This window comes from Onychostruthus taczanowskii, unplaced genomic scaffold (assembly GCF_017590055.1).
Source record: "Onychostruthus taczanowskii isolate IOZ18803 unplaced genomic scaffold, ASM1759005v1 scaffold138, whole genome shotgun sequence".
In the NCBI taxonomy this organism is placed as follows: domain Eukaryota; kingdom Metazoa; phylum Chordata; class Aves; order Passeriformes; family Passeridae; genus Onychostruthus; species Onychostruthus taczanowskii.
Window position 1 is genome coordinate 165518 of NW_024498551.1, and position 13539 is coordinate 179056.

Below are 13539 nucleotides of genomic sequence, written 5' to 3' on the forward strand. Positions count from 1 at the left end.
GTCCTCTTTTATTTGTGGAGCTTTAGTTATTACTTTTATATCACATGCAGGGCATTTAAAGTCAGTGGGTGTTTATGGAGAAAAAACATTTATGGAGAAAAACCCCCTTGTGGGAGGGCTGGTGTTAGACAGGCAGCCTGGAGAGCACTTCTTTGGCCATTTTTATTATTCCTCTTTTCCCTGATGCTCCAGACATTTGTGCCTTAACTAAAGCAGAAAATGCATTTTTGCAAGTGCCACATGATCCTCGTTGTGACATTTTGGTTCTGTCCCTGTCCTCCACAGCCCCAAGAGCCGCCTGATCCAGCTGAAGAAGGAGAAGCTGGAATACACCCCAGGGGAGCACGAGCACGGGCTCTTCCCAGCCCCTATCCACGTTGGTGGGTACCTCATCTGTATTTTCATTGTTGGGGGACAAATGTGGCACTGGGGGGGCTGCTCAGCTTCTGCTTTTCTCTGGTTTTTAGCCCTTGCCAGGTCACTCATGGTTTTTGGCGCATGAACTTTGCCAGCTCATCCCCCTGTGTGTGTTCCCCAGTTTATCTTGAGAGGCTTTTTTTAGCTTAAAACATTGCTCACTTTATTTTTTGGGGTGTCAGAACATACCATTCTAATTGAAAATTTGCTTTAATTGTGATAGTCCTTGGATGAAATGCAGAGCAATAGTCTCCACCTCAAAGTAAAATTACAGCAGAATAGCCACAGACAATTATGACAGTTTAAATCCCAAAAGCTGAGCATGGAGTGATAAATTCCCCCATGTCCCCATGCACTTCATGGTGTCTGTCTTTACACAGGGATAAAAGGGTGGAAGAGTTAAAAGCTTTGCTGTTATCTTTGGTTTTACTTCATCCCCATTTTTAGGTCTCGGGTAGGAAAAAAGTGGGATTTAGGATTTCACAGAATCATGGAATGGTTTGGGTGGGAAAGGACCTTACAGATCATCTTATTCCACCCTGTTCCATGGAATTCCATAGCCCAGGTTGCTCCAAACCCTGTCCCTGGCCTTGAACACTTCATAAGCCAGGTCTGTCCCAGGCCCTCAGGGGGATGGAGCTCAGGATGCTGCTCCTGGGCCAGGGGGGATGGTCCAGAGCTCCACTGTTGGCAGCTCTTACCATTTCCCAGGTTAAACCTGGTAGGATTGAGTAATTTCCTGATTCTCAGGTAATTGTTTCAGCTTCTGAAGTGCTGTGATTCTTGCTGCAAGTCCTGTCAGGCCCAGCAGTTTGGTGGAATTCAGGAATCTTTGTCCCATCAAACACAAGCTGTCACTGCTTTGTCTGCTGTGACTGAACTCTTTGGCTCCACCTGCACAGCAAGGCAGAGCAGTTGGACAGATCTGTGAGAATCAGGAGCCACAAAACAGGTTTCGGGGCTGAAGGTGACAATTTAAATTCTTCAAGACGTTCCCTTGCTCATCTCCTTTTTGAATGGGCTCATAAAACCAGGTTCTCCAGGTTCACAACCACATTGTTGGTCCTGCCCTGCAGCTGCTGGGGTGCCTGGGGATGGTTTAACCCCAGAGCAGGGACCAGGGCTGGGCTTCTGCCAGGGGACTGCACTGGTGCCACTCAGGGAGGGCTGGGGGCACCTTCCCTGTGCTGGGGGCACGGTGCCAGGGCACCTGAAAGAGCCTTTTGTTCGGCCTGCTGAGGTCATAGAAGTGAAAGCAAATTCCCAGCAGATTTAGCTCTTTCCTGGAACCTGCTAGGGATGAATAAGGCATTGAAAATGGAAAGTAATTTAGGGGTAAATTGTAAGGAAAACATTACCATTTTTATTTTCCAGTGGTGAGGGTATGCATGTGAATTTATATGAACCCGCAGAGCATTGCTGGAGGAATATAAAGGCATTTGTTAACAGTTAGAAAAGCTGGGGGGAAAAAATCAGCTTGGGCCTGACACCTCATCCTAGGCACTGTGCTCCCTGCAGTTTTGTGACACAGGATTCCAGCAAAATGATCAGAGAATGTTGAATGTTGGCTGGAACCAAGCAGTGTCAGCCCTTGGGACTGGTGTGAATGATGTAATGGGTCTGTGTCCTTTAGGGGTGACAGGGAATGAAAGAATGGAGCCAAAATCTGCAGGGAAAGCAGGAACTCCTGTCTAAAACGAGTTCCAGTTATTGCTGAAAATACAGATCCCCTTGAAGCCTTTCCAAAAAATCTAGGAATGTATTTGCCAAGTCTGAATTCATTCTTAAATCTCTTCTGGTAAAGGTCACGGGAACAGGCTGGAGACTCTTTTCAGAACTGATTTGATTTCTTTGAGTACAATATTGTGATTTACCAGCCTGCATGGGCAGGGCAGGTCTTGTCCTGGGTGTTAAAGTCTTGGGTTGTGCACAGGAAAACTCAGAACGTGTCAGCTTGGAGGACAGGGCTGTGGTCAGTCCAGATGGGTGTTGGGGTCAGTTCTGATGGGTGTTGGGGTCAGTCCTGATAGGTGTTGAGGCCAGTCCTGATGGGTGTTGGGGTCAGTCCTGTCAGGTGTTGTGGTCAGTTGTTTCAGGTGTTGGGATCAGTTGTGTCATGGGTCACGGTCAGTCCTGTTGGGTGTTGGGGTCAAAACTGTCAGGTGTTGTGGTCAGTTGTTTCAGGTGTTGGGATCAGTTGTGTCATGGGTCACGGTCAGTCCTGTTGGGTGCTGTGGTCAGTTCTGTCCAGGGTTGGCTGTGGTACCTTCTCACAGGGTTGTGGTCAGTTGTTTCAGGTGTGGTCAGTCCTGTCAGGTGCTGTGGTCTGTCCTGATAAGTGTTGGGGTCAGTCCTGATAAGTGTTGGGGTCAGTCCTGTCAGGTCTTGGCTGTGGTACCCTCACAGCGTTGTGGTCAGTCCTGTCAAGTGCTGTGGTCAGTTCTGTCCAGGGTTGGCTGTGGTGCTTTCACATGGCTGTGGTCAGTCCTGCCTGGTGTTGTGGTCACTTGTTTCAGGTGTGGTCAGTTCTGTCTGGTGCTGTGGTCACCCGTCCCAGCTGTGGTCAGTGCTGTGGTCACCCATCCCAGGTGTGGTCAGTGCTGTGGTCAGTGCTGTCAGGTGCTGTGGTCAGTGCTGTGGTCACCCGTCCCAGGTGTGGTCAGTGCTGTCCAGGGTTGCCATGGCAGGGTCTGACCCAACTCCTCCCACCCCTCACTGCCCACGGGGGCCCCTCTGAGCAGGACCCAGTTCTGTGTCCTGGGGGGTTCCCTGGGCCTGCCCTGACTTCCAGAATGTTCTCTGAGCCTTCTGCCCTCTCCTTTGAGCCCTGCCAGAGCCTGGGAGCAGCTCCCGCTCTCTCAGGACGAGTGTGTGAGCGTGTGCCCCTTAAAACCTTGTTGTGCTTTCAGGGAAGTACCTCAGACAGAAGAGAATCGACTTCCAGCTGCCTTACGACATCCTCTGGCAGTGGAAACACAACCAGGTAGGAGATAAAATGTCCCTGGGCTTGCCAAAATTGGGATCAGAAGGAGCAGCAGCACTCAGGGGGTTGCCAGGATTGGGATCAGAAGGAGCAGCACTCAGAGAGAGCCCGTTCACACATCCCAGCTGTGAGAAGGGATTTGCATGTGTGTTTAATGTTGAAAATTCCCATTTTTCCATCTCCTGCAAAATAGCAATGCTGTGAGTTTCTGCTCTGACAAAAGTCATTAATTTGGCTGCAGACTTTTATTTTGGCAGTCTGTGTGGGGAGCTGGTTTCAGACACGCCTCGGGAGAATTGGGATGTACTGCCAGCAGCACTGAGAAATTTCAGGCTTTATTTTTCTTGGATCAATCCCAGCAGAGTGGAATTTATTTTTCACTTGCAAGCTGAAATTTTCATACTGAGGAAAGAAGAGAAACTGTTTTAACAGTCTCGTTCTTTTTTAAAGAGCTTTAAATATGTGCAGGCTTAAAAATAGGATTTTTTTTATTGCTGAGATGTTTTCACCGAGTGATTTACACAGGATTTAAGGGAGAATCTCCCCTCAGATGTGGAAATGAGCAGGGCACATTCCCAGGTGCTGTGGCTCCAGCTGCACTCCAGCACCCCTGCAATCTGATCCTCAAGTCAGGAGCACTGGGGACATCTCCAGGACTCTTTCTTGCATATATTAACAATGGCCTGTCTCATCTGTTCAGTATTTTATAAGTAATAAATACATGGAATCTGTTTTCTTGACATTCTCCAGCTCTCCCTGGAATACTGGAGGCCCTTGCAGAGGAATTTCTCTGTACAGGGTGTGGAGATGTCTGGGTTGTTCCTGTGGGTCACTGAGGGAAGGTTCTTAGTGCAGGAAATGTGTGTGAAATAGAGAATAATTGGAAAATATTCCTTAGAGCTTGTTTGACAGGCTGGAATATATATGAAATCATGAGTTGTAAGCTCCCCTTTCCCTTCCCATCATCTCCATCTGCAGAGAAGATGAATCTGCATTTCTCCTGGCTCCCACCTGTACTCACAGCTCTTAGAGAGTCCCAGAATCCTCTAGAATCCAAAAAAACCCTTAAGTCATCGAGTCACTTGGATAAATCAGCACCTGGATTTTTTTGTTTTCACTTTTTTAAGCATTGGCACATGGTGATTCCACCAAAGATGGTTTCTCCAAAGTAGGTATAAAGAATTCCTGTTCTTCTAAGCCCTGTTCAGAGGAGCCTGTCCTCAGGACAGCTGTTTGCCACATTGCTCTGGGCACACAGAATAAATCATGTGTGAACAAACTGCTCCACTGTCTCAGCAAGCCCAAATTCTACTTATTCAGGTCCTTTTTGGGACCTGTTTGTTAATGCAGTCTGAGCCTAGAGAAGAGAGCACAGATTTCTAGTAATGATTACAGAACAGTTGCCTATGTACAGAACAACATTTCCCTGATCCTTTTGAATAACAGATGCACTTATGCAATGTATTAAAATTTTCTTTCTCTTCCTTTTAGTTGTATAAAAAGCCAGATGTCCCACTTTATAAAAAAATCCGTTCCAGTAAGTAAAATCTTATTACTAAACTGTGGAATTTTCATGTGACACCCTCCTTTCTGTCCTGCTTTGTCCTACCAAAGACACTTCCACCTGCTTTCTTTTTCTTTACTGATTGGAATGAAAATACTGTCGATAAACAGTTCTGGTTTTTTCACCTGAAAAGAATTCTTTTCCCTGTTTGGGTTTGGTTTTTTCTTTTTTTTTTAAATTTTTTTTTCCCCTCCAGATGTCTATGTGGATGTCAAACCTCTCTCTGGCTACGAGGCCACCACCTGCAATTGTAAGAAGCCAGAGGATGACAGTGGGAAGGGCTGTGTGGAGGATTGCCTGAACAGGTTAGAAATGGATTATTTCTCATCATCTCCTGGGAGCAGACTCGTGCTGGGTGCAGCCCAGCAGCAGAGGCATCAGCACAGGGAGGCAGATTCCCAGTTGGACCCTCCTGGAGCAGCTCTGGCTCCCCCACATTGTCACTGCTGGCCCCCCCACCACTCCCAGTTGCTCCCAGTCAGAGCAGTGCCCTCCCAGCTCAGCCCCAGGCTCTGGCTCCTTCTGGCCCTGGGGTGGTGGAGCAGACACAAGAGCAGCTCCAGGTCCCCTCCTGAGCTGTGTCCCCATCCTGTGCTCCTGTCCCCCCTGTGCTCCTGTCCCCCTCCTGGGCTGTGTCCCCTCCTGGGCTGTGTCCCACCTCTGTGCTTGTGTCCACCCTGTGCTGTGTCCCCATCCTGTGCTGTGTCCCGCCCTGTGCTCCTGTCCCACCCTGGGCTGTGTCCCCCCTGGGCTGTGTCCCCTCCTGGGCTGTGTCCCCACCCTGTGCTCCTGTCCCCCCTTTGCTCTGTCCCCTCCTGGGCTGTGTCCCCTCCTGGGCTGTGTCCCCACCCTGTGCTCCTGTCCCCCCTTTGCTCTGTCCCCTCCTGGGCTGTGTCCCGCCCTGTGCTCTGTCCCCACCCTGTGCTCCTGTCCCCCCTGTGCTCTGTCCCCTCCTGGGCTGTGTCCCCCCTGGGCTGTGTCCCGCCCTGTGCTCCTGTCCCACCCTGGACTGTGTCCCCCCTGTGCTGTGTCCCCCCTCTGTGCTCCTGTCCCCCCCTGTGCTCATGTCCCCTCCTGTGCTCATGTCCTCCCCCATGGCTGTGTCCCCCCCTGTGCTTGTGTCACCCCCCTGTGCTCGTGTACCCCCCTGGGCTGTGTCCCCCCGGGCTCCTGTCCCCCCTGTGCTCTGTCCCCTCCTGTGCTGTGTCCCCATCCTGTGCTGTGTCCCTTCCTGGGCTGTGTCCCCCCTGTGCTGTGTCCCCCTCCTGTGCTGTGTCCCTTCCTGGGCTGTGTCCCCCCTGTGCTCATGTCCCCTCCTGTGCTCTGTCCCCTCCTGTGCTCTGTCCCCCCCTGGCTGTGTCCCCCCCGGCTGTGTCCCCCTTGGGCTGTGCCCCACGCTCTGGGGACACTCTGGGGACACTGTGCCTTGGGCAGGCAGAGGGGCAGTGCCAGGTGTGTCCCCATGGCAGGGGCACGGCCAGCAGGAGCTGCAGCTGTAGCAGCCCTGCCCTGCCCCTTTCTCCCAGGAAAATCCCAGTAAAAAATCCCCATTGAACAGCCCTGGGCTGGGCAGGGATCACTGTGTCAGGATTTAATTTAAGGGATTACACCTTAAAAACAAGCAGCATTTTAGTGTCTGAATAACTGCTTTTATTGTAATTGATTTATTTCTTTGTGTATTGATTTGTTATTGAGTCATATGGACATAATGTATGTAGTACTGATTTTATATTGATTTATAAATTGATTTTTATATTGATTTATTATTGATTTATATATCAATAGAAATCATTAGATATATAGTTTATATACATTTTTATATTTATGTGTCTATACATCTCTAAAATATATATTTATAATCATATATAATTCTAATTTTATATTCATATATTATCTATTTATAAATTACTTTTATATTTCTATAAAATATATTTATAATTTTATATAATTATATATACTTTTATATATTACATATTTATAGATTATTTTATATTTATATATAAATATATATTTTATAGAAATGGTTTATATTTATATATTTATATATTTATAATTATAGAAATATTGTATTTAATTTTATGTATTTTTATATATTTTATATATAACTTATTTTATGTATTATTTATGTAATGATTTATATATTTACGTCTTTATTTCATATATCCATTCACTTTTTATTTTATTATTTTATTTACTATTTCTTTTCTTATTTTATATTTATAAATTATTTTTATATCTACATATTTATATTAAAATAAATATTTATAGTTATATCTAATTATATATAATTTTATATTTTTATTTATTCTATACTTTACATTATATTTATATATTTATTATATTTATTGTATTTATATATTTATCATTTACATATCTATTTAATATAATTTTATGTTTATATATATATATTTTATATATTTATTTATAATTATATAGATATTGTATATTTATATAGAAATATTTATATATTTTTATATTTTATATATCTTTATATATAATTTATAATTTATAATATATAATAATATGTATAACATTTCTATAGTTATATATTTCATATATTATTTATAATACTATATAATATTTATATAAGTATATAAGTATTTATTTATATATCTGAATTATTTTGTACATTATTTATGTGATGATTCCTATATTTATATCTGATTTCACATCTCCATTTACCATTTATTTTATGTATTATTTCATCTCGTACTCATTTTCTCTTTCTGTATGTGTGATTCCGCCGTGCGCACGGCCGCTCCCGCGGGCCCCTCCCTGAGCTCACGCCGTTTCTCTTGCAGGATGATCTTCGCCGAGTGCTCCCCCAACACGTGTCCCTGCGGGGAGCAGTGCTGCAACCAGCGCATCCAGCGGCACGAGTGGGTGCAGTGCCTGGAGAGGTTCCGCGCCGAGGAGAAGGGCTGGGGCATCCGCACCAAGGAGCCCCTCAAGGCCGGCCAGTTCATCATCGAGTACCTGGGCGAAGTTGTGAGCGAGCAGGAGTTCAGGTACCAGCGTGCTGCTGCTGCTGCTGCAGCGTGGGAGGGTCCCCGGTGCCTTTGGGGACACCGAGAGTGGAGCGTGGTGTAGCTTGGTAAACTCTGTGTAAATCCAGTGCAGAGACCCTTGCAAGGAGCAACTTGCAGTATTGGTCTCGTAATTACATATTGGATAGTATCATATTTTTTATATATATTATATATTTTTAAAATATATATTTTTATATTTTTATATATTTATATTTTATATATATTTATATTTTATATATTTTAATATAAATATTTATTTCATAGTATAATTGCATCTTTTATAATAATTATAAATTCTACTCTACGTCATGCATGTCTTGATTAGATTGGGAAATTCTAATTGTTAATATTTGAAATGCATCATCTGCCCTATAAATGCTAAATGCATTTAATATGGAAGGCTCACAAATAACCTTTAGGGACACGGAGAGTTAAACTCTGTGTAAATCCAGTGTAGAGGCCCTTGGAATGAGTAACTTGCAATATTGGTCTCATAATTACAATTTGATAGTATCATATTTTTAATATATATATAATATATATTTATATTTATATCTTTTTATATATATTTTTATTTTTATATATGTATATCTTTATTTATATTTTTATATATATTTGTGGGGTTTTTATATATTTATTTTATAGTATAATTACATATTTTATAGTAATTGTAAATTCTACTCTAGGTCATGCATGTTTTCCTTAGATTGGGAAATTCTAATTGGTCGTGGTTGGGATATCCTCAGGCAGGAACAAAGGGGAGGATGAGGGGGGAAAGGGAAGGTTTAGAATTCTGGGGGTTTTGGTTAACCAGGTTTTTCCGATCCAGTATTGGGGGGTGATTCATGTTTGAAATGGATCCTCTGCCCTGTAAATGCAAAATGCAACAAGTGACTGGATCGGAAATGAGAGCTCTGCAGGATTTGGGATGAGAACCAGGTGGAACTATAAATGCAATATGCAGCGAGTGGATCTGAAATGAGAACTCTGCAGGATTTGGGATGAGAACCAGGTGGAACTGAGGGGCAGAATGGGGCTGGAGGGGACAAGTGGAAACAAGTGAAGAAGTGGAAACATTGAAAGGCAGAAATTATCTGTTAGCTCTGTGGCATGTGTGAGGTTGGAGGGACTGGCTGCTCCCAGAGCTCCACAGAAGGCAGCTGCACTCTCCTCATGCAAAGATAAGCTCTGACTCCTGTCCCTGTGCTCTCGTGGTCCATGGATGATTCCAGAACCTGCCCACTCCCCAGGAGGAAGCTGCTTGTGTACAAGTGCATGCACAGACACCCCAAGGAATGTACACTTGCATTTTCTCCTCCATCCATGAAATGTGTACAAATAATCTGCAGAACCCAAAAGGGAGCATTCCAGAAGAGCAAATTTCTAAATTCTAACCCAAGCTCTGTCAGTGGCCTGGACTTATAAAAATAGGCACAATAATGGTTTTCCTCCAGCTCTAGGTGGAGGGCTCTATAAAATGTTAAAGATTATCATTGCATTTTCTTCAAAACTGTCTTGTTTTGGCAAAGTACATGTCTGCTGAGGAAGGCAGGATCCTCCCCTGAAATGGAAAATGGGAATGCGCTCCCTCTGAATTGTTATAATTTTGAAATTAAGGGGCTCTCAGGCAAACATATGGGCCCAGAAATAACAGTTCTTTACTAGAGAAGAAAATTTTTAAAAAAATAAAATAAACAATGCAGTAATACAAAATAACACTGCCAGAGTGAGAGCAGAAGCTGACCCCCGTGGGTGGTACAGCCCCATCCCATGGTGGCTCAGCTCTCCTGCAGTGCCAGCTGTGCTTCTGCTGGAGCAGGGATCCTGCACAAGGCTGGAGTTTTCCTCTGGAGCTCCAGGGCTGCTGGAGATGGGCCTGGTGTTCGTTTGGGAATGCAGGGCAGGAGAAAGCTGCTCCTCTGGGAATGCAGTGGGCAGGAGAAAGCTGCTCCTCTCGGAGTGCAGTGGGCAAAGGCTGCTGGGGTGTCCCAAACCCCGATTGTATCCAGGTACGAATGCTTGGCTCCTCCCAGGGGGATGATCGAATTTTATCAGCCATGCAGGGACACTCAGTGGCCCATGGACAGAAGATAATTAATAATTAATGGCTCATGAACAGAAGATATCTCTGGGAGGGAGGATTGTTTGTGGAAGAGATTAAGAGAACTGCCCCACAAATAGGAATAGAACACGCACCCCCATTTCCAAGCCAAGACAAAAACCCTCTCTGAGATGTGCTCTCCCTGTGCCACTCCCTGTGTGCTGTGTGGGGACAGGCAGAATGACAAGGTTAACCCTTTGTTGCCCGCAGGAACAGGATGATTGAGCAGTACCACAACCACAGTGACCATTACTGCCTGAACCTGGACAGCGGCATGGTCATCGACAGCTACCGCATGGGCAACGAGGCTCGCTTCATCAACCACAGCTGCAACCCCAACTGTGAGATGCAGAAATGGTGAGGAGAGGGCTTCTGCCCCCTGCAGCACCCAGAGAGACAGAGAACCAGTTCAGCTGAGGGAGTCAGACCTAAAAATAGGGAGGGGAGTTGTGGTATTCACATTTTCTGAACAGAGTCGTAATTCTCTCTCCCAGGATTTTTCCTGGAGAAGGCAGTGAGAATTTCAGAGAAGAGCAATTCTTGTGTCTACTTGCTGCGCTTGTTGTTTGGCACATGTGGAATATGTTATGGAGATTGTTTACCAAAAGTGATTTGTTAATTAGACACATCTGGTGATGGTTGTTTGGATTGATTTGCCTATTGGGTCAAAGCTGTGTGGTGACTGTCTCAGATAGTCATGGGTTTTTCTTTAGTCTCTCTTTAGTATAGTATCTCTTTAGTATCTTTTTTAGTATAGTATCTCGTTAATACAGTATAGTGTTAGTGTAATATTGTCACCATCATATTTTCTGGAAAAATCCCTTGCCCAGGATTTCTCTCCTGGGAAGCTGAGAAGCCTCAGAGAAAAAGGAAAACAATATTATCTCCTTTGCTTCTCCTGTGTTTTGCTGCTTTGGAATGTGGTTTGGAGATTGTTTGTCCAACAGGGGAATGGTTTTAACTTATTGGCCAATCAGGGGCCAAAATACCAGCACTGCTGAGGGATTTGTAGTGACTGATTTGCAGATGGTGGAACAGGAGTCGCTGTACATCAGAGTAGCTTGTGGTTCTCAGATAATTCTAGATTTAAGCAATAGTAAAGTTTTACATTTGAAAATCCAACTCTAAATGAAATAGTTGAAGAGACAGAGAGGATTCTGCCCTGCCCAGGTGAGACCCCTCCTGCAGAGCTGGGGTCCCAGCACAGGACGTGGAGCTGCTGGAGTGGGTCTGGAGAAGGCACCAAATTAATCAGAGGGAAGAAGCAGCTCTGCTGTGAGGAAAGGCTGAGAGAGTTGGGGTTTCTCAGCCTGGAGAAGAGAAGCTCCAAGTGACCTGATTGTGTCCTTCTGGTACCTGAAGGAGCTGCAGGAAAGAAGGAGAGAGATCATTTACAAGGGCCTGGAGTGACAGAGCAAGGGGCAATGTCTTCCCACTGCCAGCTTAGATGGAATATTGGGAAGGAAATGTTCCCTGTGAGGGTAGGGACACCTTGGCATTACTACTCTTGTTAAATGTGCTGTTCACTTTTTAGCTTTCAAAGTTTATTGTAAGAGATAAATAAAAGAACTGCTAAAAACTCCTTTTAGCATAAGTCAGGACACAGCAGAGGTGTTGCTGCCTGTCTCTAACACTGCCACACCGTGCACAAAGATGATTTTATGTTGAATTTTTGGGATATTTAATTGTATTTTGCCCTCAGGTCTGTGAATGGTGTGTATAGGATTGGGCTGTATGCACTGAAGGACATGCCTGCTGGGACTGAGCTCACCTATGACTACAACTTCCACTCATTTAATGTTGAAAAACAGGTAAAAACCCCACTGTGAGACCTTGAAAAATCTCACTAAGCCCTAACAGTTCCATAAAGTGTAAAAATTAACAAAACCTGTCGTGTTGTATTAGGAAGAAAATGTTCTTTGTAATATTGAGAGAGAATCTAGGCCTTTGGGGTTTATTGGATGTTTTCTTTTTCCTCAAAGCAACTCTGCAAATGTGGCTTTGACAAATGCAGAGGAATAATTGGGGGTAAAAGTCAACGCATGAATGGACTCTCAAGCAAAAGCAACCAGCCTGTGAGCACCCACAGAAGACCTGGGAGGTCGAAAGAGAAGAGGAAGTCAAAGCACAAACTAAAGAAGAGAGTAAGTAGGAAAGACAGAGTTTGGGTGGGTGAGGTTGATGGGAAATCAGTCTGTGCCACCAGACCAAAAACTGGTGGTTCTGTAAATTTTAAACTTGAAACCCAAACTTGAAACAGAAATACAGTAGAGTAATGCTGCAGGTTCTGTCTCAGGGACTGCTTTGCTGAGTTCTTGGCACTGTTTTTCCTGTCTATCAGAAAAATCTTGTTTTCCAGAGGGGCCACATCCCTGAGGAACCCAGTGAAAGTGTGAATGCCCCAACCAGGCTGACACCTCAGCTGCAGATGAAGCCCATGTCCAACAGGGAAAGGTGAGGGCTGATTTCAGGGGGATTTGCCTCAGAAATGGAGTTCTGGCAAATACTGATGTATTCTTCTAGAAGATGGGGCATCCTGAAATTGCTGAGGATGCATCTTTTAGTTCTCCTTGAGCAGCCAGGCTGGAATTCCTCTCCACTGAGGAGAGAAGGCACAGATTACTCCTCTGAATATCCAGCTTTTCCCTACATTAAAGAATGAATTTTCCAATAGAAAGCATCTTTAGTTCTCCTTGAGCAGCCAGGCTGGAATTCCCCTCCACAGAGGAGACGCAGATTACACCACTGAATATCCAGCTTTTCCCTATGTTAAAGAATGAATTTTTCAGTGAAAAGCAGCTTTCTGCTTGAGCAGCCAGGCTGGGATTCCCCTCCACAGAGGAGACACAGATTACACCTCTGAATATCCATCTTTTCCCCTATGTTAAAAAATAAATTTTCCAGTAAAAAGAGCTTCTTGACTAGCTGCCTAATCCCTGCAGGAATTTTGTGCTGAAACACCACGTGTTCTTGGTGCGGAACTGGGAGAAGATCAGGCAGAAGCAGGAGGAGGTGAAGCACGTCAGTGACAGCATGCACAGCTCGTCGCTGTACACGCGCTGGAACGGGATCTGCCGTGACGACGGCAACATCAAATCAGGTGAGGCCACTCAGCCACCCGGGACACAAGGGGTTAAACTCTGTCAGTCCACTCTTGGAATGAGTGACTTGCAATGTTGGTGTGCATTTGTCTTGGTTTTACAAGGCAGGTGTCTGCTGAGGAAGGCAGAAATGGAAAATGTAAAGCCTTCCCTCTGAATTAATGTAATTTTGAAATTAAGAGGCTCTCGGGCAAAGATAGGGGTATAGGAATGACAAAATAAAAATACAAATGTAATAGTACAAACAAACAAAACCCACTGCCGGAATGGGAATGGCAAAATAAAAATACAAATGTAATAGTACAACCCACTGCCAGAGTGAGAACAGGAGCTGAACCCTGTGG

At 44.7% G+C, this 13539-nt stretch overlaps 1 protein-coding gene across 1 annotated transcript in view; it reads left to right on the forward strand.

Moving 5' to 3' along the window:
- Positions 1-13539, forward strand: part of ASH1L (ASH1 like histone lysine methyltransferase) — a 67150-nt gene that overhangs the window by 36284 nt on the left and 17327 nt on the right. The window contains exons 7-16 of the mRNA XM_041397282.1: positions 286-380; positions 3327-3400; positions 4892-4937; positions 5161-5269; positions 7766-7972; positions 10305-10451; positions 11797-11905; positions 12077-12238; positions 12454-12548; positions 13037-13194. Of these exons, the coding sequence (XP_041253216.1) occupies positions 286-380; positions 3327-3400; positions 4892-4937; positions 5161-5269; positions 7766-7972; positions 10305-10451; positions 11797-11905; positions 12077-12238; positions 12454-12548; positions 13037-13194 (1202 nt within the window). The remainder of the gene's footprint in view (positions 1-285; positions 381-3326; positions 3401-4891; positions 4938-5160; positions 5270-7765; positions 7973-10304; positions 10452-11796; positions 11906-12076; positions 12239-12453; positions 12549-13036; positions 13195-13539) is intronic.